The sequence below is a fragment of the Macaca nemestrina genome, chromosome 1 (genome assembly GCF_043159975.1).
Source record: "Macaca nemestrina isolate mMacNem1 chromosome 1, mMacNem.hap1, whole genome shotgun sequence".
Classification (NCBI taxonomy): Eukaryota; Metazoa; Chordata; class Mammalia; order Primates; family Cercopithecidae; genus Macaca; species Macaca nemestrina.
In genome coordinates, this window is record NC_092125.1 from 158,449,954 (window position 1) to 158,476,933 (window position 26,980).

The window sequence follows — 26,980 nt, forward strand, 5'->3', positions numbered from 1 at the left end:
TTGAAATTTTCATGAGAATGGAAAATGTTTAATAAACTCAGACTGGCGGGCTTATTAAACTATAGTGTTATTTACAGCCATAATTCATCAACCACAAACACAATAATGTGTTTGCATGGCATGCTACAACAGAAGCTTTATTCAGTTCATTCAGAAAACATTGGCAAAATAAATTTCAGTTGCGAATTCACAGATACAAGCTTCAAAGTATAAAGTTGTATGTAACAAAAAATACAGGTAATATTTATAACAATAACTTACAGGTACAAACTAATGATAAACTACAATTTCACAAAAGACTGTAAACATTTTGCACACTTGTCAGTCCTTTCTTTTAGGCAAAGTGCTCTTTTGATGACAAATAAATTAACAGATACACACTAGAGTGAACTATTTCCAGACAATACAAAAAATGTTTTGATTTGTTTTCTTCTTGTAAACATAAGTTTTACCAAAATTGAAGAATCAATAAAAGTGTCTTGCAGGCCAACTATAGATACATACCTGGGCAGCAAAGTGATGTTGGAAATGCTTTAGGTGTTAAATAAAAAATTAACAGCAATATCTTTTCAATGGTATTTTATACATAATAAATGATGAATTTATATCCTTAATCAAGTCTATCCCTGAAAAAAGAATTAGGTATGACTTATTGGCAGTTGTGTCATTGAATGGGGTAACAAGGGCTGGAGTCCAAGAGCTGTTGGTGAATGAGCTACAAAATAGAAAGAAATTTGTGGATCAGTTTTGTAGGGTGAATAAAACTGATTTATAAACAAACAAAAACAATCCAAGGCAATGTTTTCATCACTCATTATAGCTGAGGGTGCCAAGCTACACTCATTCCACTGACCTCAGCAGAAGCATTAACTTATTCAGCATAGTGAGAGTCCAGGAACAGTTTTACCCCCAAATCTTTATTTGGGGCCACAAGATTTTGCCACTTTAATGTCCTCCATCCATACCCCATTCACTGCACTTCACCCTGAAGCTAGAAAGACATGGGTTCCTCTTCAGAGATGCTGCTAGCTTTCTCATGAAGGTGTTTGTATAGGATGATCTTCCCCAAGTTTCTTTCATTAATGTTTAATTACCTCCTCCCTAGGCATACATCAAAACACACTGGACTCAGGCAACACTACTGTCTTTCATGTGAACACACACAATTTTAATGCTAGTATAAGTAAATGGCAACAATGTTACAGGCTCTGATTTTTTTATTTAACCAAAACTTAAAATGAAATTTCTGCTTTCAGCAAGGGCTATGTTGCTTCAAACCAAATCTTTCTCTGAGACCAACTAGGAAATCTGGACAAAATTTTAAAAATCTGTTTGAAGGCATCTGAAAGACACTTAAGGAGTGAGGACTTACAAAGTTCCAGAGTGGAGGGAAAGAAAATGAGGATGCTTTTCCTCCCACAAGGATAGTGACAATTTAAAACAAAACAAATGTCTGATAGGCCGAGAAGTTTAGCAGAGCATTCAGAAGTTAGACTTTGGCAGAGTGGTAAAAAACAAAAATTAAAGAGCAGGGCCCACTGAAGAGGAGAAGCCCTAGTTAAAAACAACAACAGAAAACAAAATAAAACAAAACAAAACAGGGATACATTTGTGATTCCAAAGAGCTAACTCCAAGGAGTAGTAAAACAAAAATATACCAGCCCTCCTAAGGATTTGTGCCTGATTGGATTAAATTGATTTCACCCTATCCTGACTACCTTGGGGGTAAAACTAATCTTCTCTAGTGGAAGATATCATCCAAAGCCTCAAATTATCTTTAGTTACTCATACCCAACATCTGAAATGCAATAACAATTAAGAAGACAAATAACTAGACATGACTTGAAAGAAAATAAAGAGGAAAATAAAGAAAACAAAATAGACCCACCAAAGATCCAGATACTGGAGTTATCAGACATGAACTTTAATTTAAATAAGGATAAAGTGACAAAATGGACGACTTCAGCATATAAATGGAAATCTTAAAACTGAAAACCACAATAAATGAAATTAAGAAGTCAGTGGAAGATTTTTTTTAACAGGATATTAGATATAGAGAGTATTAGTGAACTAGAAAAATAGTTCAGAAGAAAACATGAAAATTTTTTCATAGGAACAAAAACAATATTTGAGGAGACAAAAGCTGAGAATTTACCATAATGAAAGACATCAAACTACATATTCAAGAAGCACACCTGGGCACAGTATGATAAAACTTTTTCAAGACAAACACAAAGAAAAAAGTTGAGGAAAAAAGACATTTATTTTCAAAAGGAGCAACAGGGAAAAGAGCTGACTTTACCAATATATGGAGCCAGGTTAATTAGCTATCCATATGCAAAACAAACAATGAAAATCAGAAGACAAGGTAATCATATTTTCAAAGTGCTGAAAGAAAATACCAACCCAGATTTCTACATACAAAGAAAATATCACTTACAACTGAATCAAAAGAAATACTTAGAGATAAACTTAACAGAAGACGTGCAAGATTACTAAACAGAAAACTCTAAATCATAAGAGATTACTTAAAGATGATCTAAATAAATGGAAAGACTTATTAAACTTCATGGTATGGAAGGCAATACTGTTAAGATGGCAGTTCCTAAAACTGATCAATATATTTGCTATAATAGATTGTATCAAAATATTGTTTTCCCTTTTGGGGTAGAAATTGACAAGTAGGTAAATTTTATGAAAATATAAAGGGCCAAGAATGAGCAATACAAACTTGAATAACAATGAAATAGAAAGAAACTTATTATCAGATATTAAGAACTATAGACCCAGTATGATTAGAATGATTAGGTAGCAACAAAAAAATAGACTAACAGAACAGAAAGTACAGAAATTGACACAATATATGGACATTTGATTTATGGCAAATGTGTCTCTACAGAGAAACTGGACATTTTCTATTTTCATCAACATAACAGAAAAGCTTCACTTTCTATCTCACACCACACACAAAATTCAATTCCAAATGAATTTGAATTTACATCAAAGGTAAAACAAAGTTTCTAGATGATATCATAGAAGATATATCTTCCTTATCTTTGAGTATAAACAATTTCTTGCACATGTCACCAAGAAAAGCACGGCTCATGCAGGAAAAATGATGAAATAAACTACATTAAAATTAGGAAGTTGTGCTCAATGAAACATTCCATTAAGAGAGTAGAAAAAGCCAAGCTACTGAGTAGGAGAAAATATTCTAAGCACATACAGTTATCAAAAAGCTTTATATGCAGATTACACCAAGAACTAAAGCAAATCAATTTAAATAAATAATAAAGACAAGCCAGTAGGCCAACAGACAAAAGACTTGTACAGCTCTTCACAAAAGAGAATATACAAATGCCTGATGAAAAAATGCTCAGTCATCAGGTAAAGGCAAATTAAAATAAGATTGCACTACACAATCATCAAATCTGCTAACATCAGGAAGTTACACCATACCAAGTGTTGGTGAGGATGTGAAGCATCTTGAACCTTGCCACTGGTCAAAGTGTAAACTGGTTCAACCACTATGAAAAACTGTTTGTCAGAATGACTGAAGTTGAGCATATGTGTAGCCCATGACCTTATGTCCCACTCCCAGGTACATATCTAGTAGAAATGTGAATTAATGAGCACAAAAAGCATGTACAATAAAGTCCATAGCAGCATATTCACAAAAGCACAAACTGGAAAAAAAAAAAACAAGCAACTATCAACCAGGAAATGGATAAATTGTGGTATATTCCTACAGTGGATTTCTATATAACAATGAAAACAAATAACTGATTCTCACAATAATATAGGTGAATCTCACAATGTAATTGAAAGAAGTGAGACACATAATACATTCTGTATGGTTCAAAAAGAGCAAAACTAAAGGGTGGTTTTAGAAATCAGTGCTATGTTACTTTGGGAGAAAAGGATAATAATTGGACGGAGACATAAGAGAGGCTTTTGAAATGTTAATTATGTCTGCTACTTTGGGCAGTATCTATATGGATACATTCATTTTATTAATTCATCAAGCTGTATAGTTATGTATGCACCCTTCTAAATGTATTATTTGCTTCAATAAAAAACAATTATTTAACAAAACTTATTAAACCCCCATCTAAAGATCTGAGTGTGAACACTTGCTCTGATCACAGGAAATAAAGTATTTAAACATTTACCAGTAAAAACAAACAAAAAATCTCTAAGTAAAGATCAAGCATTGAGTCATTATTAATATTTGCATCTTAGCTGCAAAGTGAGTATTAAACTTCTTTCTTAAAATGTAATCACAGAAATAAAAATGTTTGGATAATTTTGTCTCTACTGCACCCCCCACATTATTTTTAGCTACCACTGAGGTAATATTTCAAAATACAAATTGTATCAATTATCTAATATTGGAAGTTACCAGTTGTTGATTGCTTGGGAGACAGCTGTTAAATGTTGGGATACCTACCATCCATATAACTATGCAGCGCAGTTAACATCGTTCCATCTTGGGGCACGTAGGCAGAATAAGCCATTTCTTCTAACATGGGTGGAGACAGCCTGGAGGGTGGGACTGCTGTAACTGGGGTGGAGGAGGAGTGATTAGGACTGACATGTTTCTTGTGGCGTGCTCTACAATTCTGAAACCACACCTGAGCAGGGAGAAAAGCAACAGAAGTAGGTAGGTTACACACCAGCTTCTGAGCACATTATCAACCCAGTTAAAAAATGAATGCAACCTCAATCACACTACCACACAAGCATAGCATAAATGTAAATCATCTTTTATAAAAGTTCTATAGACAGAAAAGAAACATTTTAGTCCAAATAACAGTGGTCATTTTTCTTGCTCAGTTGATAGCTCTCTGGTGATTTACCTAAAAGCCAATTCTATTTAAGTAGGAAAGGGGACCAATTGCTTAAGTGATTTTGGTTTGTTGAATTTGAGTTGGTCAGATGTTAAAGGTACCTCTTGAATGCAATTATTAAACTCTATTAGATTTGGCTGGGTGCTGTGGCTCATGTCTGTAATTCCAGCACTTTGGGAGGCTGAGGCAGGCAGATCACCTGAGGTGAGGGGTTCAGTACCACCCTGGCCAACATGGTGAAACCCCATCTCTACTAAAAATACAAAAACTAGCTGGCCGTGGTGGTTGGCACCTGTAATTCTAGCTACTTGGGAGGCTGAGGTAGGAGACTCACTTGAGCCCGAGATGTGGAGGTTGCAGTGAGCCAAGATCGCGCCACTGCACTCCAGACTGGGCGACACAGTGAGACTCTGTCTCAAAAAAAAAAAAGAAAAAAAAAAAGCCAAAACAAAAATACCCCCCAAACTCTATTATATTTATTTTTAAAAAAATAAAAATAAAATCCAATTCTATACTAAAACAGCATCTTCCCCAGAAAAGGTGGGGAAGGGCCCTCAAGAATTCCAGAGAAATCTCCTTGGTTTTACTACTGGCATTTAGGACAAAAAGAAAAGCAGAAAAAGCTCTTTTAATCAGAACTTTAAAAAAAGACTACTAAATGTATTCTTAGGCACCTGCTGGACTTATTTCAAATCCTTGTTCAAATGACTAAAATCCCTACTGAGAACTTAAAGCTTTCTACAAACCTCTTGATTCAGTTATTCCAGTCAGATTTTAACCTGCTGAGTTCAATTTCTCTTGGTGAATACATAGGCTATTCCCTAAGAAGCGTGTTAAGTCAGGTCTATAATAAGAAAAAACTCATAATATTTAAGTAGAATTAAATACAAACACATCCACTGGTGAGAGTTCACAAAATGTAAAGTGCTAACCACCCTGCTGTCCACTCTACTGCAGAAATAAAAGAAGCAAATTCAGGGCAAGTGGAGCTTTACATCCAGGTCAGGGCAAGTAAGTCTAGGCTGCCCAGAAGGCTTTCAGTAGCTAATATGCCTGTGTTTGAATTCCCTGCCAGGTGATAAAACTTGACCATAGAGAGTGTTACTTCATTAAAATACTGTATCACTTATTTTCCATCACTCCAAACAACTCTGTCATGAGAGGAAAGAGAGGTGAAGGGATAAAAACTTAGTATGAGAACATTTTGGGATCGGGGAATATGAGGCCAGGAAAACATCAGGGGCATAAGTCTGTTCAAGGCTGGTGGTAGGGCCTTGATGGCACAAGGCAATCAGGGCTGATTAATGTGAAATAAAAGGAAGCTGCAAAGAATTTATAAGAAAAAGCTGGCCTTACTTCAGAGCTACACCCTGCTCCTGGCATTGAAAAATAGAAGGCTGGCAAAGTATACTCTCAAGAGTAATTAAAACTAAAAGAATAAAAATTAATAATCTAGCGGGGTACATAGCCTTGAGCAGGAGGCTGAAAAGTAGCACCTAAGGAATGTTTCTGGGACAAGACTTAGGCATGTATCAAGGAAGATAAGTGGCAAGTCACAGCCTCCTCCACATCCCTGTTCTCTGAAGTGTTAGTGAGACTCAGAGATACCTATAGACCACACCCCAAATCTCCACAGTTCTGCCCACAGGCTCTGGAACAATAGATGTCACTACTAACACTAATCTCACCTAAATAAGATGACATTACTCAAACATTCTCCAATGTGTAAGGGGGAACCGCTGCCACCTGCCTTTTTCCCTTATGGGACCCCAGAAGACACATATGCCAGAGGACTACATGTAACCTGAAACATGTTGCATTATGATTCCCAGAGCTTCTTCAAAGTATCTTTTTGTCTCCAATAAATTATACAGTGAATGGAACCTACACAGTTGTAAAACAAAAGAAACATCATCTTTTGATTGGAAAAAACCCTCAAACTTTGTAAATAAACATGAAGAAGGTATAACATAAACAGCAGAATAACTATCTTAATACTGATTAAGCAGCTTCTTGGAAAGATCATCCAGAGCTAATCAAGCAGAGGGAGGTTTGCAAACACAGTGTCATGTAACTGGTAGACCAAAATATAGTTTAAGATTCCAGACATCAGAAAATTCCTTCTGGCATGAATGCTACCCAGCTTCAGAATCAAATATAAGTCCTTGTGACTCTCCTCACTGACAAAATTTCCTCCTGCTTTGCAAACATCCAACAAGAGTTACAATTTTCTGAGTAACTACTTTAAAATTTTTGAGTTCTAAATCATAAACTAAGCTAAAATCAGGCCATGTAGATATAATGGAAAAGCAAAATACTAATGCATAGAATTAAACCTTTAGAAAGCCCAGACAAAAAGCCAAATATAATAATTTTGTATATGACAAAGATGGGATTTTATTTTATTGGGAAAGCATGGTTCACTGATTTAGGGAAAACTAATAGTTTATCATTTGAAAGAGAGAGAAAAAATAGATAAAACCCTATCTCCCATGGAACCAAGCCAGATAAATGAAAGTTTAGGTGTAAATAATTGAAACAATAAAAGTTTAAGAAAACAAAAAGCAACGCCAAAGTATTCTCTAGACAGGGAAGCATAAGAAAGACCAAAACTAGACCAGGAGTGGTGGCTCACACCTATAGTCCCAGCACTTTGGGAAGCTGAGGTGGTAGATCACAAGTTCAGGAGTTCAAGACCAGAATGGCCAACATGGTGAAACCCCATCTCTACTAAACATACAAAAATTAGCCAGGCGTGGGGGCGAGCACCTGTAGTCCCAGCTGCTCGGGAGGCCGAGGCAGGAGAATTGCTTGAGTCCAGGAGGCGGAGGTTGTAATGAGCTGAGACTGCGCCATTGCACTCCTGCCTAGGCAACAGAGCAAGATTCCATCTCAAAAAACAAAACAAAAAGGCCAGGAGCAATGGCTCACACCTGTAATCCCAGCACTTTGGGAAGCTGAGGAGGGTGGATCATGAGGTCAGGAGTGGAAACCAGCCTGGCCAATCTGGTGAATGCCGTCTCTATTAAAAAAATACAAAAATTAGCTGGGCGTGGTAGCACGCGCCTGTAGTCCCAGCTACTCAGGAGGCAGAGGCAGGAGAATTGCTTGAACCTGGGAAGCGGAGGTTGCAGTGAGCTGAGATTCTGCCTGAGTGACAGAGTGAAACTCCATCTCAAAAAAAAAAAAAAAAGAAAGAAAGAAAGAAAGGCCAAAACTATCAAAAGACTGGGAGATTTAAACACACAGAAACATAAATGTTCTGTGTGGAAAAAATAAAAAGGAAACTGATGAACCGTGAAAGGTTAACATGACAGATAGGATTAATAAATATCAGTAAGATATAGAGAAAATAACCCAACAGAAAAGTGAGTGAAAAATATACGGTCTTAAAAAATGAAAAAATGTGTTCAAGCTCATTGATAATATAAGAAACAAAAATAAAATCAATGAGATTTTCTTTTCTAATTATTAAGTTGTAAAGGATGTAAAAGAATAACAGTATTCATTATTCTAAGGCAAAGAAATTTCATGTTTGTATAAAGGCCCTATGCATGTTTTATCTTTGGACTCAACAACCTCACTTCCAGAAATTTATCCTAAGGAAACTATTGAACAAGCATGCAAGGTAGATATACAATGTTACTCATGGCAGCATTTTATAATAGTGAAAAATTGGAAACTAAATAAATTGTACTATGCTCAATATATGTGGCAATAAATATGATGTTAATCTTAATATGGAAGGATCTTCCCAGTACACTGATTGGAAGAAATAGCAATATTTTACTCTGTCTCTACACAACATAAAAGTCATAATTCACTTATCTGAAAGAGTATGTGAACAGTGATTATATCTGGATGCAGTGTGTGGGGGAAAAATATCACTCATCTTTATTCTTTGACTTCAGTATAATAACACTCTGCTTTATTACAAATGTCTTACTAAGCATATTTGTAACTAGGAAATGTGAAACTCTCCATGTACCAGACCACCGTTTCCCCCTAATCTTTGGGCGATCTAGTTTGCATATCAGAATTAGAAGAAGTCTAGTAATAAAAACTCTTTTTTCTTACCTTTCTAAAATATTGTGCCCAATGCTAGGAAGGAGGCTGAGGGAAAGTATGATTACTATTTGAGATTACAGTAATTCTTAAAAAATACTCTGAAGGGCTACAACATATAGTAAGCCTATGTACAGATACAAATAATATACACATATGCATGCTAGTACTCTTTCCTTTGGAATCATATCAAAAATATTTAATGTTGAACCCTAACATATTGAAAGCCAACATTCAAAACATATTCTTCAAATGGTAGGGTATAGGACAATGTTAACTTGCTCATAGTACTAGTAGCCTAAATACCTGGAAATTACATGACAGATGTCTGCCTGTGTTCCTTAGTCCTTCAAATATGAAAAGCTCTAAGAAAACTCTCCTTCTTTGCTTCCAACTTCAAAATGATATAAAACATAACAGTCATGCATCTGACTTACCTGAAGTTACCATTGTTATGAATATACAGAGTCTTAAATTAGAAGGAACCTTTAGCCCATGGAGTCTGAACTACCTCCCAAACAAAACTGTACTCCCAGGCACAGGAAACTCACTACCTTCCTTCGTAGTTGGTGCCATTTGTGTAGCCTTGCAATAATGAGAAAGTTCATTGTGGGCCGGGCGCGGTGGCTCAAGCCTGTAATCCCAGCACTTTGGGAGGCCGAGACGGGCGGATCACGAGGTCAGGAGTTCGAGACCATCCTGGCTAACACGGTGAAACCCCGTCTCTACTAAAAAATACAAAAAACTAGCCGGGCGAGGTGGCGGGTGCCTGTAGTCCTGGCTACTCGGGAGGCTGAGGCAGGAGAATGGCGTAAAAACCCGGGAGGCAGAGCTTGCAGTGAGCTGAGATCCGGCCACTGCACTCCAGCCTGGGCGACACAGCGAGACTCCGTCTCAAAAAAAAAAAAAAAAAAAAAGAAAGTTCATTGTGAGTGAACACCAGTGCCTTTTTCTACATTCCATTGCAGGAAGCTTTTCACAAATATTTAAAGACACCTACTCTTTCCTTTACCATCTCCTGGCCTTATTTCCAGATAAATATCCCTGCTGCCTTTAATATTACGGAATGATCTAAATCTTTCACAACCCTGGGAACTTTTAAGGTAGTATGTTTTTCAGATTGCTTATTAGTCCCTTCTTAAAATTTGGCACTCTGAAATAAGCACAATAATCTGGATATCTGAAAACTGCTGAAGTGGTAGAACTTGTCTCCTAAGACAGCCTCATCACCCTGCAGTCAATTAAAACACTAGGAACCCTAGGTCCTTAGAGAAGCTGCAGTACCATCAGGTCTTTTCCATCTGCTTCTTTGTACAGATGATTTGTTAATTATGAAACATTTTAGGCTTACGGAAGAATAAGTACCTGTGTATCAACCACCCAAATTAAGAAACAAAATATAATATGTGCAATGAAGACATTCACCTTTCCCTTCCCTGAGTTTCCTCTTGCCTTTTATGGTTACTTGCTTTCATTTCTTAAATTTTTTGAACTTCCAGTATTATTTAAAATTATTTTCTGGCTGGGCACGGTGACTCACACCTGTAATCCCCTCACTTTGGAAGGCTGAGGCAGGAGGATCACATGGTCAAGAGTCTGAGAACAGCCTGGCCAACATAGTGAAACCTCGTCTCTACTAAAAATACAAAAATTAGGCGGGCATGGTGGCATGCACCTGTAATCCCAGCTACTCAGGAGGCTGAGGCAGGAGAATTGCTTGAACCTGGGAGGCAGAGGTTGCAGTGAGCCGAGATCGTGCCACTGCACTCCAGCCTGGGTGACACAGACTCTTTGTCTTGGAAAAAATAAAATAAAATGAAATAAAATAAAATTATTTTCCATTTCCCTGGTCTCTCTGATAATCTTGACACAGCTGGCCATCTCGTTCTTGAATTTACCCCACTTCTTCAGCCTCCATGCTGTTTCTCCACCTGACTCCTTCCTCAACTCTGGCTGTTACTACATCCCATTTAAATAGCACCTCTTACCCCGCTCTCTAAAACCCACTCTTCACCTTTTACACCCCATGATCTCTTTCTAAAGGATCTTATCCAATTTCATGGCATTAGATCTCTTTGCTTGAGTCCTGTTCATTCTTTCAAATACCTGTTTACATACTTAACTGCCACCATCACTGCATAATTAGCACAGCTAAAAGGGTCCAACTTCCAATCCAGCTTTCTTTTGACTTTCACATTCCTGTCAATGGCTCCATTCCCAAGATTACTTTGACTTCAAATTTATAAGTCACTGACTTTTTTGAGAGAGGATCTTACTCCATCACCAAGGCTGGAGTGGAGTGGTGCTATCATGACTGACTGCAGCTTCAACCTCCTGGACTTACGTGACCCTCCCTCCTCAGCTTCCCGAGTAACTGGGACTGCAGGTACACACCAGTATGCCTGGCTGGGTTTTTTTTTTTTTTTTTTTTTTTTTTTTTCCCCCTGTAGAGACAGGGTTTCACCACCTTGCCCAGACTGGTATCAAACTCCTGTACTGAAGTGACATATTTGCCTTGACCTCCCAAAATGCTGGGATTACATGTGTGAGCAACTGAGCCTGGCAGAGTCATTGACTCTTAGACACCTCTCTGCTTCCCCATTACAGTTACCAAATATTTCTTGTCTTTCCAGCATCCATCAACTGCCATCAGTGTTCAGTCAATAAAATGTTTCTCAGCTGGGCATGGTGGCTCATTACCAATAATTCCAGCACTTTGGGAGGCCAAGGGAGGAGGATTGCTTGAGTCTAGGAATTTGAGACCAGCCTGGGCAACATGGTGAGACTCTGTCTCTACAAAAATTTAAAAATTAGCCAGGCGTGGTGGTGTGCACCTGTGGTCCCAGTTATTTGGGAGGCTGAGGTGGGAGGATCACCTGAGCCCAGGAGGTTGCTGCAGTGAGTTGTGATTGCACCACTGTACTCCAGCCTAGGCCAAGCATGACCCTGTTTCAAAAAGTTTCCGAAATGAATTTTACCCCAGTTAAGTGTCTCTTCAGAAACAAACAAACAAAAAAGCAAATAACAACAACAAAACCACACTACTTTGCTGGGCATTCCAGCATTCCAACTAAACTGCCTACCTCTATCTAGTCTCTCTGACTAGATAGAACTCCAGTTCTTCCCATATGCTGTGACTAGCCCTTTCTTCCTAAAATCTCATATCATGGCATTTACCTGCTCAGAAGAGAACTCTGCATTCACAGGCCTCTCCGACTTGAACTCCAAGAATTTCATTTCCCACTATTTCCAAACATAAATTCTATCTTCAAAAAAACTTGCATGAATTCATCACTTTCCAGCTTTATTTACACCAGCTCCTCTCCCTGGATCTTTGACAGAGGCCATCAGCAGCCATCACACACACAATCATAGAAAAAGTAGGAAAAAACACCGACCTTACAGCAAGATTTATCTTGGAACTTTTTTAGCCTGAGGATCTTAGGGTTGCTGTGAGCACTGAATGAAGTAAGATGCACAAAGACTCATTTGACAAATGATAGCCTAGCCCAAGCAGGACAATCATTACATTTTAAAAAAATTGATTTAGAATGTGAAGAGACTTAAAATAAGAAAGTAATGTTTTCACACTTCTTCACATACAAAAAAAAAAAAAAAAAACCAATGCATACTTATAAATACCCAGAATTAGAACTTTTTGTTTCTCTTGATTGACCTTTAAGTTAATCACCTATGGACAGGTACGGTGGCTCATCCTGTAATCCCATTACTTTGGGAGGCCGAGGTGGAAGAATCACTTAAGCTCAAGAGTTCCAGATCAGTCTGGGCAACATAGGGAGACCCGATATCTATTTTTAAAAACCTTAAAAAAAAAAAAAAAGTAATCACCTGTATCACACGTCTGCTCAAGCCTGTCCTTTCTGCCAATTTCTGGAGTGTCTGTGCATCTGGGTTGTTGTCCTGAGCAAACTGTGCTTGCATAACCTGTTGTTTAAAACATGTATGTAGTAAATAGCTAAAAACAAGCAGCTCGGTCTTCTTCCTGCATTTTTATCATAAGAGATAAGACATGCACAAGAACATGGGATACTTTTATTACTTGCAAATCAGTATGGGGAAATATGTGTAAGTGAAAATGAATGCATATTTTGTAAATTTATACACAAGTTGCTATGCTGAGAACTTTAAAAAAAGCTATTTCAACATAAAACTCTCAACTATGCTGTTAAAAATAAGCTCACCTTTCCTTTTCTTCCAATCTTATAACTCACAAATCAAATAGCAGGAGTTTCATTTATTGTTTTTTCCATTTTGTTAAAAATTGCCAACATTTGAAAACTTAATACAAAAATCATATCACATTTGTCTCCAACCTTTCCTGAGCTAAAGAGGTTCAGAGCCCCTAATACCTAATAGTATACACATCAACAGAAGGATTCCACTTCATTGTAATGATCCCATCATGGTTTTGAGCACTAGCTCTACGCAAAAAAAAAAAAAAAAAAAAAAAAAAAAAAAAAAAAAAAAAGTGTCTAAAAAGAGACACTCACCAGAGTCCACTGAATAAGAATTTACCAGGGTCTAAACATGTATATATTTTAAAAGCTTACAGGTGATTCTGATGTGAGCTTTTGGATTGAAACCACCATGCCAAGTGCTAAGAGATAGTGAAACATGAAACAAAACTCTTTGGTTTTAATTTGCTGGCAGAAAGATGCCGACATGCCAATAAATACCTACAATAAAAGATAAACGGAGAAGAGCAGAGTGGGAGAGAGTGCTGGAATAAAAGCACAAGTCAAAAACTTTGAATTCCTTCAGAAAAGAGAATCATTATAAGAATTAAGTGAGATACTTGAATTCTATTATTAAAAGTCAGTAAACTGAGGGAAGCATTACAAAATGTAAGAAATGTATTATTACGAAGAATGAGAGAGAGGAGTTTGGCACCCAGTGTGACTGTGCTTGTCTACAGGCATAGGATGTGGGTAACCAATCTATCTAAAGACCTCAAGCACTGCTGGCTTCTACTCTTTTCAGCAGGCAAAATTAATTGCATTCTGCACTATGCTCCGTGTATAATGCTATCTTCTGCTACTACACTTGTCACAGGGTAGCTAAATAATTTGTTTTCAAGTCTATCTCCATAGTGGAAAGTGAGTTCCTTGAGATCAAGGGGAATGTCTTTTTCTTCATATCCCTAGGAGTTAAACTCCCTTTCTGTCAGGGAGTATGTTAAGAGTTTGTGACAGAGTAAAACTTGACAATGTAAGGAAAATCTAAATACAGTGTAGAAAAAAAAGACCAATATTGTTCTGGGAAACCTTCTGAGGTTTACAAATTTTGAGGTTTACAAATTTACCCTTCTAGAATTAAGTATTCTTGGCTTCCTATCTAGCTACATTGTATCTACAGACTCACTGTAAACAGAACATGGATTTTTTGCTTTTACAAAAGGACAGAATTGGCTTAAAAGTTTATTCTTGCTCAGTTCACTTTATTCATTCTTTCCTACTCCAAATGTGTTACTTTGATATCTTCCTGTGAAAATAGACTTGTGTTTCTATGCAGTTGGACATGTAATAACCCCAAATAGAAAGAGAATGAGCAAATTATGTCTTTGTTTTTTAATTTTTCAAATAGAAAAAAGTTGAACAGACTTGGGGATTTGTTTATAAGGTCATTATTAATAATTTACAAAACAGAAACTTCATGCTTTTCATAAATGCATTTTTAAAGTCACAAATTTAACAATGCAACCAAATTGTATTTAATGAAGTAATTTCTCATTAAAGAGTAAAGCAAAACAACTCTGATCATTTAGAATTGAAATATCCTAAGGGAAAAGTAAGATGAGTTGATTGTTCTTCCTTTCAATAGTATCAATAATTAGTCACACACACAAAAAGAAAAAAGAGGTACTTTGAATTTCTACTTAGTTTCACTATTCTCTAGGCACTAATGTTGATGAAAACTACTTCACTCCTTTTCCAAGTTCTTCTAACATGGACAAGGTGTGAGCCTCTGTAGACACTCATCATTTTTAGGCCAGGAGATCTACCAGAAAAGTCAGGAGGCTGCATAGCAGCAACTCGATCTGAAAACAGATGAAAGCAGGAGCTAACCTTGGCATGTTTAATATCAATAATCATTAAGTGCTTCTACCTAGAATAAGCAAGCCATAATATTAGCAGGAAATCCTTAAACATCATTTCTACAAATGGGACAGTATTTGAAATCCATTTGCCAATACATCCTCTGAGTCTTAAACTATTTTTTCTCCCCATAAATTTCTAAAGAATAATTTTGGGAAATTCTCTTATTTATCCCTTCCATTTTAACTCTCCTCTGTCCAAAGCAGGCACTGACTAGATAGTCTTGACTTACTCACTGGTCACGTGTAATATTTTATTATCTTGCCAAATTCAAGCTCTACTTGAAAATATTCAGCATTCCTAAAGGTAGCACAGTTTGACAATAAGGATACCGATTTATTAGAGGGTCTGGCTAAAATAAATGACTCAAGTGTTCTTCATTTAAAATATCTATGATTCAAGGTATTTTAAAATATCTATTTCAGATTCCTAAATTACAAAGGACCACTTTAGGACAAAGATTGTATCTCATTTGTTTCACCCACCCCTTCCATAAGATAAATGCTAATAAATATTGAATGAGAATATACTTTGAAAGCATATTACCTATATGCTTTCATGGGTAATCTGAAAATGGTAATATGCTTTCATTTTTTAAAACCTATCATTCTGATATACAATTTTTAAAACTTATGATTCAGATCACATTTACCTACCATGATGCATGGCTTAAATATTTTATGCATGTTTAACCATAAGACTATCTACAAGATTCAAAATCTCACTCTTTTGCTTTAGCTGCTGCTTTTACTAAGTGGAGTTTTGATAAGACAGACTTCCATTCATGGCCTCCTGGAAGATCAAGCAAAATGAAGACACCAGAGGTTTGAGGAGAAGGTTCCAAATCTCTTCTCTGCCATTCCCTTGGTGGTTTGCCTTGAGGACTTCCTGCACTCTTGAATGAGGTTTGTTGTAAAAGTTAAAGTAGATAATGTAGATAAATGCCCGGTATAGGACTTGGCATAAAAGGACCTCCACAAATATTATTCCCATTTTATTTAATTTAATTAGTATTTATAATTATTTTCCCATAGAAAATTGTCTACCTACAGTGGTTTCAAATTTTCACAATTATAACTTTAATAATAAATTATTATATCCAATAAAAGTTATCAACCTTGTAATTATTAAAATGATAGCCAGTCCTTCATGGGAACAGACCATTGTAAAAACAGAATTATATTAGAGATTCTATTTTAGCTAGCCGCCTTTAGTGACTGAGTATTTTTCCAGGTCTCTCAGAAGTACTCTCATCTTCTGACTTAGGGCATTGTGTGATCTTCATTATAATCCAGTGAAGAACCCAGAAAGCAAGGCTCAAACAGAGATATTTCTTTCAATTGCCTTATCTTTCATTCATTACTTATTGACTATGTACTTTATGCCTAAATTAAGAAATCTAATTTATGCCTAAATTAAGAAATCTAAAACAATCATCCATTTGGAAAATTCTTCTGAATGGATCTAGATTTTAATGCTAGAGTGCTTCCTACTGCCATGTTCCCTTGGAATATGTGTGTCGCATCAAGGTTTCTTTCCTAAATCAATCTCAAAATAAAAATTCTCTCTTGAAACACTTGTATCCATCTTAAATACTGGCAGGTCTTAGAATACTAAATGTGATTTTTGAAAAAGTTACTTTTATTCATTTGTTAACACTGCATAAATGTCCTTTAAAGTCTGAGCTAAGATGGATACTATGTATAAGGCCCCCAGCAGTGTAGTAGGTGTTCAACAAATGTTACTTTTCCTTAACATGCAACAAATGCCTCATTCACATTAATCTTTTAGAAAATATGATTTCATTATCTGCAAAAATGCCAGAAGGAATCATTACATAGGTGTATAAAGCAAGGAGTAATTTAATTATTTTGTAATTAGTATAAATCAAGTTTATGGAAATCATATTTAGGGCAACTAAGCTCAAAAAAATCCCACCCTTTTCAGGGGACACAACAAACCTTTAACATCAAATTATAGAAGTACTCCCTTTACCACCTTTAAAACCATAAAGGAATCCGCTCAACTGTAGTCAACCAGTAGTTTCCTGTTAACTTTGAGGCACATTCAATTATTTCCTACACAAAAACCATACAATTGTGTTCATTAAATGACTCACTGCAGTTTGTTAAAAAGACTAACACATTAGTGTCCCATAGACTCACATTGGACATGTATATCTCTTCAGAGTCTCAAAATATCTTGTATTCCATTGCAATTATGTGTAGAAATATAAATGTCTGGTTCAGAATGATGTAATCAGGAAGTCAAGACAAAATATTTCGTTTCCACTTTGATGTTGATACCAATAGACCCCAGGGAAACAATGCTTGAATGACTATTTCATATCATATTATGATGCCAGAAATACCGACAAACACTTTAGGGCAATAAGTATGGTTTCATATATTCACCAAGTTAGTTTTCATAAAACACATAGGCTAATTTTTTAGAAAATATAAAAATGTTTTTAGTCAGCATAGAGATAGCTTTTTTTTTTTTTTGGTTGGGAGGGGCTTCAAAATCAAAAATTCATTGTTAATGCTTACCTGAAGCTGATCTGCTGTAAAGCTGGTCCGAGCTCTTTTTGCTGGTTTTGGATGGTTAACATCTTGTTCTGTGAGGAGGGCACCTTCCACACTAATGCCATTACCTGAATTTAAAAAACATACTATATATGTTTGTAATTCAAATGGGTACACCCATCTTGCAATAACAGGTTTCTTATATCTCTTGGCTTTTTGTGTAACTGTATATGTTTTCTAGATGGCAAAACCCCTTAAGTTTTAAAACATACTACAGATATACTGTACAAAACATATTCCATTTAGAGGCTTGTATATTTAGTGAAAAGTTCAAAAAGTTAGAAGCACATATCTAAGGCCCAGCAAATACAGGACAACAACTATTTACAAAAAGAAAAGCAAAATCCTAATTCAAAGCTGCGGCCTGAGAATGTGGCACAAAACTAATACATACACCATGGCTTTCCTTGTAAATAAACAAATAGAGACCATCATGAACAGTAGAGTACTTAATGAGTTTTACCACACTTCTACGTTGTACAAAATAATGCATTAAGATTACCTTAGGAAAAGTTATTTTTATTCCTGTATTGACTGTCTCAAAAGACTCAAAAGTATTTAAGTAAATATTTACCATTTTCTACTTCTCTTTTTAAATTATCGAGCATGCAGTCATAATGCACTCTGCAGAGGACTTTCTCTTCCACCAAAGCGAACTCCTCTCCTGTGGAAAGTTGCCTTTTGCAGGAAAAGCAGGCAAAGCATGCCAAGTGATAGACATTCCCCTTGGCTCTCCGGACCCAGTCAGTAGAATGGATGTGTCTCCCACATCGAGAGCAGCGAGTTCCATACCTTCTACATTAAATAGAGGTGTAGAAGGTAAATATTTTAATGCCTGGTGAGATATTCATCATTCAAATATTAAACCAGCCCATTATGTTATGCCATTGAAATAATCTAAGTATTTAAATATTGTGAGAATGAAACAAGAATCAGTTATTCTTCTAAACGTCAGTATAGTAAGCAATCAAGATGAGACAGGGTCACAACTCAAACCTGTTTATAAAAATAAGACCTTTCCTCTGTTCCTCTAAAAGAAGATCGAAGTTTTCTTTTAAAATGATTATTAAAATTCCTTTTGTTGTATCAAATATCAGTACATTTACAAATTTAAAGAATCAAGATAAACACACACACTCTGCAGACTGAAAATCTAAAAGTACAAAAGTATGCTGAAGATATTTATACTGAAACACTGAAGATATAATGACTTCTTGAAACCGAGTTAAGATGACTAAAAATGATTTAAATATTATTTTTAGGATGTTAAAATACATAAATATTTAATGTTGGAATTATCAAAGAATGTACATAACAGAAATTCTTCACCCTCATGGGTGAGAAAGGAAAAGTCAGAAATGTTTCCTTTGGTGAAAAAGCTATTGTATTGCTCTCCATAGGAGGAAGGAAATATTTTCTTAATTTTCAGAGTCCTAACTGGACATTAAATGCAGGTCAATCTTAAAATACCAAAGTTATATGTAAATAGTTCTTTTTTTCTTACAGCCTGAATGACTGGAAACTCTTTGTCATGTCTCCTATCACAATCACAGTCATGGCCCTGCATGTCCAAATCACACTAGATTAGTCAGTATCTATTTATTGATAGATATATCTTTAAAGTTATTACCACTTGTTTTTTTAGTTACTCTGAAAAATAGAATTCTAAAGATAAATTTCACAATATAATACGACATGAAGCAAGGAGTTTAAAAATCCTAAAGAACTAGACTTTCACTTGTCGAATCTTTCAAACCAAACCTTTCAAAGGGCTTTAAGTTACTACAAAAAATTAAGATTAGCCTATCCCAAATTAATGAGGAAGCAAATTATTACTAATATTAAAATAATGAAAAGTAAACCTGCTGAGAAATATGCCTTTTTGGTAATTATAAAATTCTGTGATTTTATAAAAGACTCTAGGTCTCATAAATTATTTTAAACTACCTAGCAATTTTTATTCAAATTAATCACTAAACTCTTTGAAATCATTTTTTGAAATGGAGTATAAACATAATTAGTATTACAACCTTTACTATATAGTATTAGTTTCCCCATCACAATGAACATTTTTTCATTTAGAAAAGTAAATAAAGAAAATATGTTATAATTTTTAAAAGTCATTCTTGAGAAATATTTTAATTTCTAGACAGTTGTTCATACAGAATTATATCTTGGAAGAAACTTTACATTTAAACTATGGAGAGATCACACAGAGAAAATGTTATCTAATTTCAGATCTCATCTAAAATCTCATCTAATTTCAGAAACTGAAGATTGGACAAAATAAATAGTTTGAGGCAGAATTAGATTTGGTGTATTTATACAAGAATGGTCAATTCTTCTGAATACTATGGTTTATCATGGTGTCCAAACCCTTAGAATTGTATAGGTTTATAAGTAGGGATCATTCTATGGTAAACTGGTAAAAGCATAACAAAATCTTGATTTTTCTCCCCCATAATGATTTTATTTCATCTAACCATTCCCACCAAACAGGGGCTTCATCATAAGTCATCTTGTTTTTCATACTTTTTGCCTATGCACAGCAAAAAAGTTTCCCTGTTTGTAATGCCTCAAACTTTCACTCCCCAAAGTGAAAGTATTATTTAAAATTAACTTTTGTCTACTGAATTCCTAAAAAGGATAAACATGCTTATGTATACACATTATATCTCAAACATGAAAGCACCCTCATTTTGAAATTTCTTAAATATGAAAAACTGGGCTTCATTAAATAAAACTGAACAAGAAAAAGCCTATTACAAAAGCCTCTCTGCATAACAATTTCTTCCAGTATCTACTAAGAAAAAGCTTCATAGCATACCTGAAATAATCAAGTTTGCAGAAAATGTCTTTGTCTTTAATATAACAGCTGGTATGCCTTCCTAGGGAGGTTCTGCAAACACTGCAGGAGAGACACCGGACATGCCAGCATAGGTCATTCACCTGTGATGGGAAGAGAAGCCACTGTAATACCATATTTAAGAAAAGTATTCATTGGTTTTGTGTATTCGGCAATTTTAAAAACTGGCCCCTTAATATATTAACACATGCTCTGAATGTTTTCATCCAAAAGGTGTCATTTTTATAAACATGTATCTGGACATAATTATCTTTTAGACCTCAACCAAAAATTTATACTAATATGTGCCACATTTTGTGTTTATAATATTTTCTATTCCTTTGAAGAATTCAGGTTGCTTTTCCTTTCTTTCTTAAATGGAATCTTTATGAACACAGGGAATAATCTGGTTACTTTAAAGTCCTACATGCAGGTTTTTTTGTTATATTTTACCAAGTTCTTCCCACCATGAAACCTTGTAGTTAAAGAAGACAAACACTCTCTCAACCTATTTTTTGGCTAAATAATTATAAACTGTATACTCCCTAAACAGAGCAATAAAGAAAGTGAAAACGTGGTTTTGTGAGATAGTTACCCATACAGGACAGAAATTGCTCAGATAAATTTAACTGTTGATGTAGCAGAAACCTGTGCTCTCTTCTAACATTAAACATTGTACAGAAACAATAGAAGTAAGTAGTAAAGTATATTGGTAAAACTGCTTACTGATTTGGCTACAGGAGAAAAAAATAAATTTAATCATAAGTGGTTCTAAAAAAGCACCCAATCATTGTTTTCCACTTACACTTCAAGTAGTAAAATATAAGATGGTATTTAATAAGGTCAGTATTTTATACTTTCTAAATAGGAACCTGAAATACTTTCAATCCAGGGAACAAGTCATAATTACTCTCACTTTATACTGTTGCCATTATATTATAAGAGCTACAACTTTAGCCCTGGATTACGAAGATGTGTATTAGACAGAACTGGCTTGCATCCAATGCAGGCTCCCAAAGTTTGCTCTTGTTAAGTGGACACAAGAACCTGATTTATGCTTAATTGAATTTCATGTAAAAGAACAGTAACATACAAAAACACCAATTACACCCTAAAAATGGATCCAATGACTAAAATAGGAAAATAAATGACTGTGAGATATGGTTTTTGCTCAACTATTCCATAATAAAGACTACGTGTCTATCAAATTAGAACTACTGTTCAACATGTTTTTCTCTGATATATAAAAGGTACTTCGAAGCTGAAAGTTTTACAGACTTCTAATTACAGTTATGTGTCTCTTTCCAAAGCATTAATGAGGGTCTCATTTTGATGACATTTGAAAAGTTTTAGTCTTTACAAGAACTTAGAACTTACATGCTCACTATAGACAATATTTAAAATAACAAAGAAAACAGAAATAAATCTGAGGAAACTGGAATAAATAATATTAACAATGTTGAATACTATCTTGGAAATAAAAAAGTATTTTCCTCTTTTTTTTCCTAAAATGGAACCAATCAGTATAAACTTTAGAAAAACAGGCTTCCTTTAAAATTCCACTGTTTAGGGCCTTCTCTATTTCAGTCTTACCCAGGATTTTGTTTTGTTTTGTTTTGTTTTTAAAGCAAGGCTTTATTTAGGGCAAGAGCCATGGCCTCTCTCTTACTCCCTTCTAAAGCCAGACCTGGTTGTCACCTTTTTTCAAAGTTTACTTTCCCCCTAAAATGTCTCTTTATCTTCAATTTCTTTGCTAGGGAGTAAAGTAAGGTGGAGAGGAGATTCTGGAGACTATAAACCTACTATTGATCTAATCTGTACATGTCTAAACATATAACTTGGACCAAGCCAGAAAAACCTACCCAAAGGACAGAGCACTGAAGTATTAAACAAGGCAATAGATGCTTCTAACTCCTGTCATACTTTTCTGTTCTAACTCCATTTTATTTGCCTTGCAAGATAGTGTTTTTCTATATTAGTTACACCCTCAAATAATATTTCTATACTAGGTCTAACTTAAAAAAAAAAAAAACAGTGACTCAAGTTAAACTCAAACTTATCTGCAGGAAGTACTCAAAATGGAAAAAAAAAGTTAATAATTCAGTTTTTGTCAATCATATAGTATCAAGCTTTAGAACTTACACACTAAAGAATACAAGAAGTGGTACAATAACACTGCATATGGAAGACTTCATTGGCAGGACTCCTGCCCTATTACAAAGGAAAGCTTTATGTAACTCACTTAACTTAGATTGTTATACAATACAAAGATATGTGTGTATATATATACATATATACACACACACGATTAACACTAGAAACTATTATCTATTTCAGAGGGTGTGTTAAATGTCACTTCACAACTCTTCTATATCTTCTCTGCTGTGAAGTGTTAGAGCCTTCATAGGTCTACTCAGAAACATTCTTAAAGATTACGGCAATTATCGAGAGGGCTCATTAAAAATAAGATGCTAGTTTTAACCCAAAAGATGATTTTGCAATATCCAAAAGGCTCAGTTTTAGCAACATGGAAAGTGGGATCTCAAGAATGCAGATTTAAAGAGAAAGCCAATGTTAATTTGCCAACTTTAAGAATCAACCACCAAGTAAGATTGATTTAGTCATTTTTAAATGTTTTTACCAAAACTTCTTTTGGCATTTTGTCTAGGTTTTATCTATAGGGTAGCCTTCCCATTTTACAGATGAAGAAGCTTTTTATGTTGAGGTAGAAACTTAAAGAAACCCATTAACACGAATTTTGAATACATACTCTCCATAATTATTCCTTTTGAAAACCTAAGCAGGGTGGGGAGAGAATAGAAAGTGAACTGTTTTGCTACTAATTCAGTGTAGGAGAGACCATTATTTTAAACAGCGGTTTTAAAAAGCTATTTAAGTTGAAACCCCATGATATTCTGATTAAGACACATGGGACCATGATCCTGTCTGCACTGAGGTGGATAACTGTGGCCTGCCAAAATTTCTAATCTAAAATTTCCCAATATTTTAAGAGAAAAGTAAAACAAATTAAGACAATCAACTCTCAAAACACACTTGAAACACTTCTTCCCAGGATGTGTGTGTCTAACTTTACATCAATTTCCATTTTCTCCCCAAGCACTCGAGATGACGGCATTGAGTGGACTAGAAGTATTAAACCTTAATAAGAGCAGGAAGGTATTGAAATGGTTTTTATTTAAATGCACCTATAAACTTTAACTTTGCAAAAACCTCAGGTAACTGTAAAAAACATAGGACTGTATTTTTAAAATTTGTCCAGAAAAGATCCTTTAAGCTACTTTACAGTGGCTCTCACCAAAAGAGACTCTGCAAAGGGGAATCAGTTAATACATACCGACTTAAAATTCTTCTAAGCAGGCATGGGCGTGGACGTTACTGGCGGGGAGAGACCGCAGTCCGTTTAGAGGAAACAAAGATGTTTAAGAAAGGAATAATGCGGGGCTGGGTAAAAAATAACTAAGCAGGTTTCCGTCTCAGAATGGATAAGGGTTTTTCCACTTCCCTTCCACTACAAGTCGGTGGCTGACTCCAGCGCATCCACACCAGGATGTGTCACATATTAGCTGTTTTGCAACGACGTAGAAGAGTCTGGGATTTCTTCTCACTTTATCTCACCGCATGAGTTGCCCTAAACTGGGCTAATTTTCTGCGAAAACCTACAACCTCCATCCAGAACCTGAACGGAAAGGTTGGTGGGAGGAACATTACTTTTTTCCCAGAGCTCCCACGCTAAGCCCGCGTCCCCTTGGGCCTCGCGCCCGAGGCCCTGTCTTACCTTGAGAAGGTATTTGTCCACGATCTCCAGGCCGCAACTGTTGCATACACACTTGCCAGGGGGGCAGCCGGAGCCCGAGGCCATGGACCGGGGCGAGGACGACGGGGACAGCGGGGCCGAGGAGGAGCACGAGTCCTCGTCCCCCGCTCCCTCGGGGCTCACCTGCAGGAAACCGCGAGGCGCAGGCGGTTCTAGATCCCTCCTCCCCTTCGCATCCCACCTACCCACACGGGCGCCCCCACCGCCTCCCCTCCCTTCCCTCTGGCCACTCAACCCCACCCACAGCTTCTTGAGGTTACGATTCTCGCCCTCTTCCCCGAGTACAAGCTCTGGCCACGCACCCGCCGGGGCTGCCGACCCCTGACCTTTTCGGACCCCAGGAGTCTTGCGGTCCTGCCCTCCTCGCCGGCCAGCTAAGCTTCCCACCCCACCCAGACCCTCCCCGCCCCGTCCTCCGTCCGCTGCGGGAGAGGCCAGCTGGGCCCTGGACGGAGCGCAGGGACAGCTGCCCTTCGTCCTGCCCCGCCTCCCCACGGGCAGTCTTGCGGGCACCCGAGCCCCTCCGCACTCACCAGTCCCTCTTCCCCGGCGCCTTTCCGAGTCCTCCCGGCCGCCAGGGCTGTAGTCCGCCCGCACTCCTCCGACATGAGCCCCTGGCACTGCTGAGTAGGAGGGGGAGAAAGTATGGAGAAACAGATCAGAAGTTCCGAGCGTCCTGTGCGCCCCAGCCCCGGCGCGGGGAGCGAGCTAATGAAGGCCCTCAGAGCGCCGGGCAGCGCGTGCAGCCGTCACGGCGCCTAAGCCCGGGCGCCGCAGGAGGGCTGGCGCGCAGGCTCCCTCGCTGGCCGCTGGCGGCCGCCACCCGAGCGCCGGTAGCTGGCCCGAAGCGCATCGGCGCTCCCCGGGCTCTGGGTCCCCGGGCACTTCGGTTCCCCGCCCCCCCGCAGGGGATAACAAGTTAATAACAATCATCCCCGCACAAAGCGCTTTCTTTCCAGATGTCAATCATAGCGGAGCGGGGAACACCGGGCTAAAGGGGGTGCGGGGCAGGGGGAGGTGGAGTGCGAGAGAAGAAAAGAGGATTGAGAAGGGGTGGGAGAAGAAACTTGATTTCTTTAATAACCTCAATTAAAAGAGCAAGACACATATATTTTTTAAAAGGGGGCTTTTTGAATAGGATAGCCCGAAAGGTGAAGAGGTTTAATAGGATACTTGAAAGCTAATTACAGCGGGATTTAAGAAGCCTGGTGTTTGTTCCGATGACAATTTGAATGAAAATGCTTCAGATTAAACCGCGCCAGCAGCTCTTTCGTAAACTTACAGCAATTAGAGTCGCGAGTGATTTACACTCGTTTCTTTAAGGTGTAAATTGCCACTTATTGCTCAGTAAGTCAACATTTGAGCTACTAAAGGATTATTTTTAACCAGCGCAAAAAGCGGGTAGAATAATGGAAAATATCCAGCTGAATTTAATTTGTGCCATTAAAAGAACTCACGCAACCTCGGACAAAATGTTTTAAAGAAACAACGCGCGTTACTCAAGTGTTTCTAAGTATTTGCAAGAGTTTTGTTCTTAAACGAGAACGCAGCGTCTCTGGGGTTAGACTGCTTTCGTTTCCAAAAACTCTAGCTCGGGGGCGGATGGGTCCCCCGAACTCGAGCCGCTCACATTTCTGCATTTCTGACTGTTCGCCTCCCCTTCTCCCTCCCTCTGGAAGCACCAGGCAAGATACCAACCTGGGGGCCTCCAGGACCCTAGGCCGAGACCCTCCCTTTCTGGGGTGCGCCCCCTACGCGGGACCCACCGTAGCTGCACTGAGGCTGCTTCCTCACACACAAAGGGCGTTTAAGCCGGACAGCTCGGTGTTCGCCTGGTGTCCCCAACCAGCTTCGGAGCAAAGAAATAGTCAGGGGCGCCTCGCGCGGGTCCTGCTGAGGCACTCAGGCTGCCGATGATTTCAAACTTAAAACACCAAATACCCATAGGTCCTGCCTCCAGAGTGAGGTGAGAGCTTGTCAGGTTCCCCAGTCTACTCAGACAAACCGCGTGACTCGTTTTGTGCCCTGCGGTTTTCTTTTGGCATTTTAGGTAAAATGGCTCTCCCGGCCAACCCTGGGATCCCAGAGGCCTTTCTGGAGCCCCGCAGAGGGAGGTGTGCCTCAGAGCCAGCAAGTGTCCGCGGGCATCCTAGCGAAACGAGCCGGGTCTCCGGTTCCACCGACAACCGCCCAGTCCTCCCGACCCACTCTCCCGGACAGCCACGATCACCACAGCAAACAGAACAAAAGCACGACTCACACGGACCTGAGAGCGCCTTAGGCTCGAGGCTTCATGTCCCAAATTACAGTCTCCTTGTCTCAGGTTAAGTGAGCTTTTGGGGAGGGAGTGCAATGATTACTGACTAACGCTACTACGTAATAAAAAAAAATAAAAAAAAAAAAATTGCCAGGTCTGAAGATGAGGCCGTTACAGGTAGTTTCTGAACCTCGTTTAGGAGCCCAAACAACTCTAGTTTCAAGGACACTGCGATTCAGCGGGTCTGGCCAGGCGTCGGCTCGCTCACCTTCTCAGGGGGAACTGCCAGCTCCGGCACGTCCTTTTCTTCTAGTTTACACACAAACATCTGATCGCTCTTCCAATACATGGCACTGCTAGGGCTGCTTATCACATACCAACTCCAGAGGGTCAGAGGCTGTCGGTGTCTGCCGATCTCCCCCGCCCC

The 26,980-nt window shown here is 37.7% G+C and overlaps 1 protein-coding gene across 1 annotated transcript; it reads right to left on the bottom strand.

Annotated features, from left to right (window-relative positions):
* LOC105482656 (LIM homeobox 8) lies at positions 1 to 26,980 on the bottom strand. The gene is made up of 9 exons (XM_024793096.2): positions 26,822 to 26,980; positions 24,830 to 24,919; positions 24,258 to 24,419; positions 20,444 to 20,565; positions 18,191 to 18,411; positions 17,581 to 17,684; positions 12,765 to 12,860; positions 4,451 to 4,634; positions 1 to 715 (listed from the first exon to the last, which is right to left on the bottom strand). The coding sequence occupies exons 1-9, from the start codon at positions 26,900 to 26,902 to the stop codon at positions 639 to 641; spliced, it is 1,137 nt and encodes a 378-aa protein (XP_024648864.1). The 5' UTR covers positions 26,903 to 26,980; the 3' UTR covers positions 1 to 638.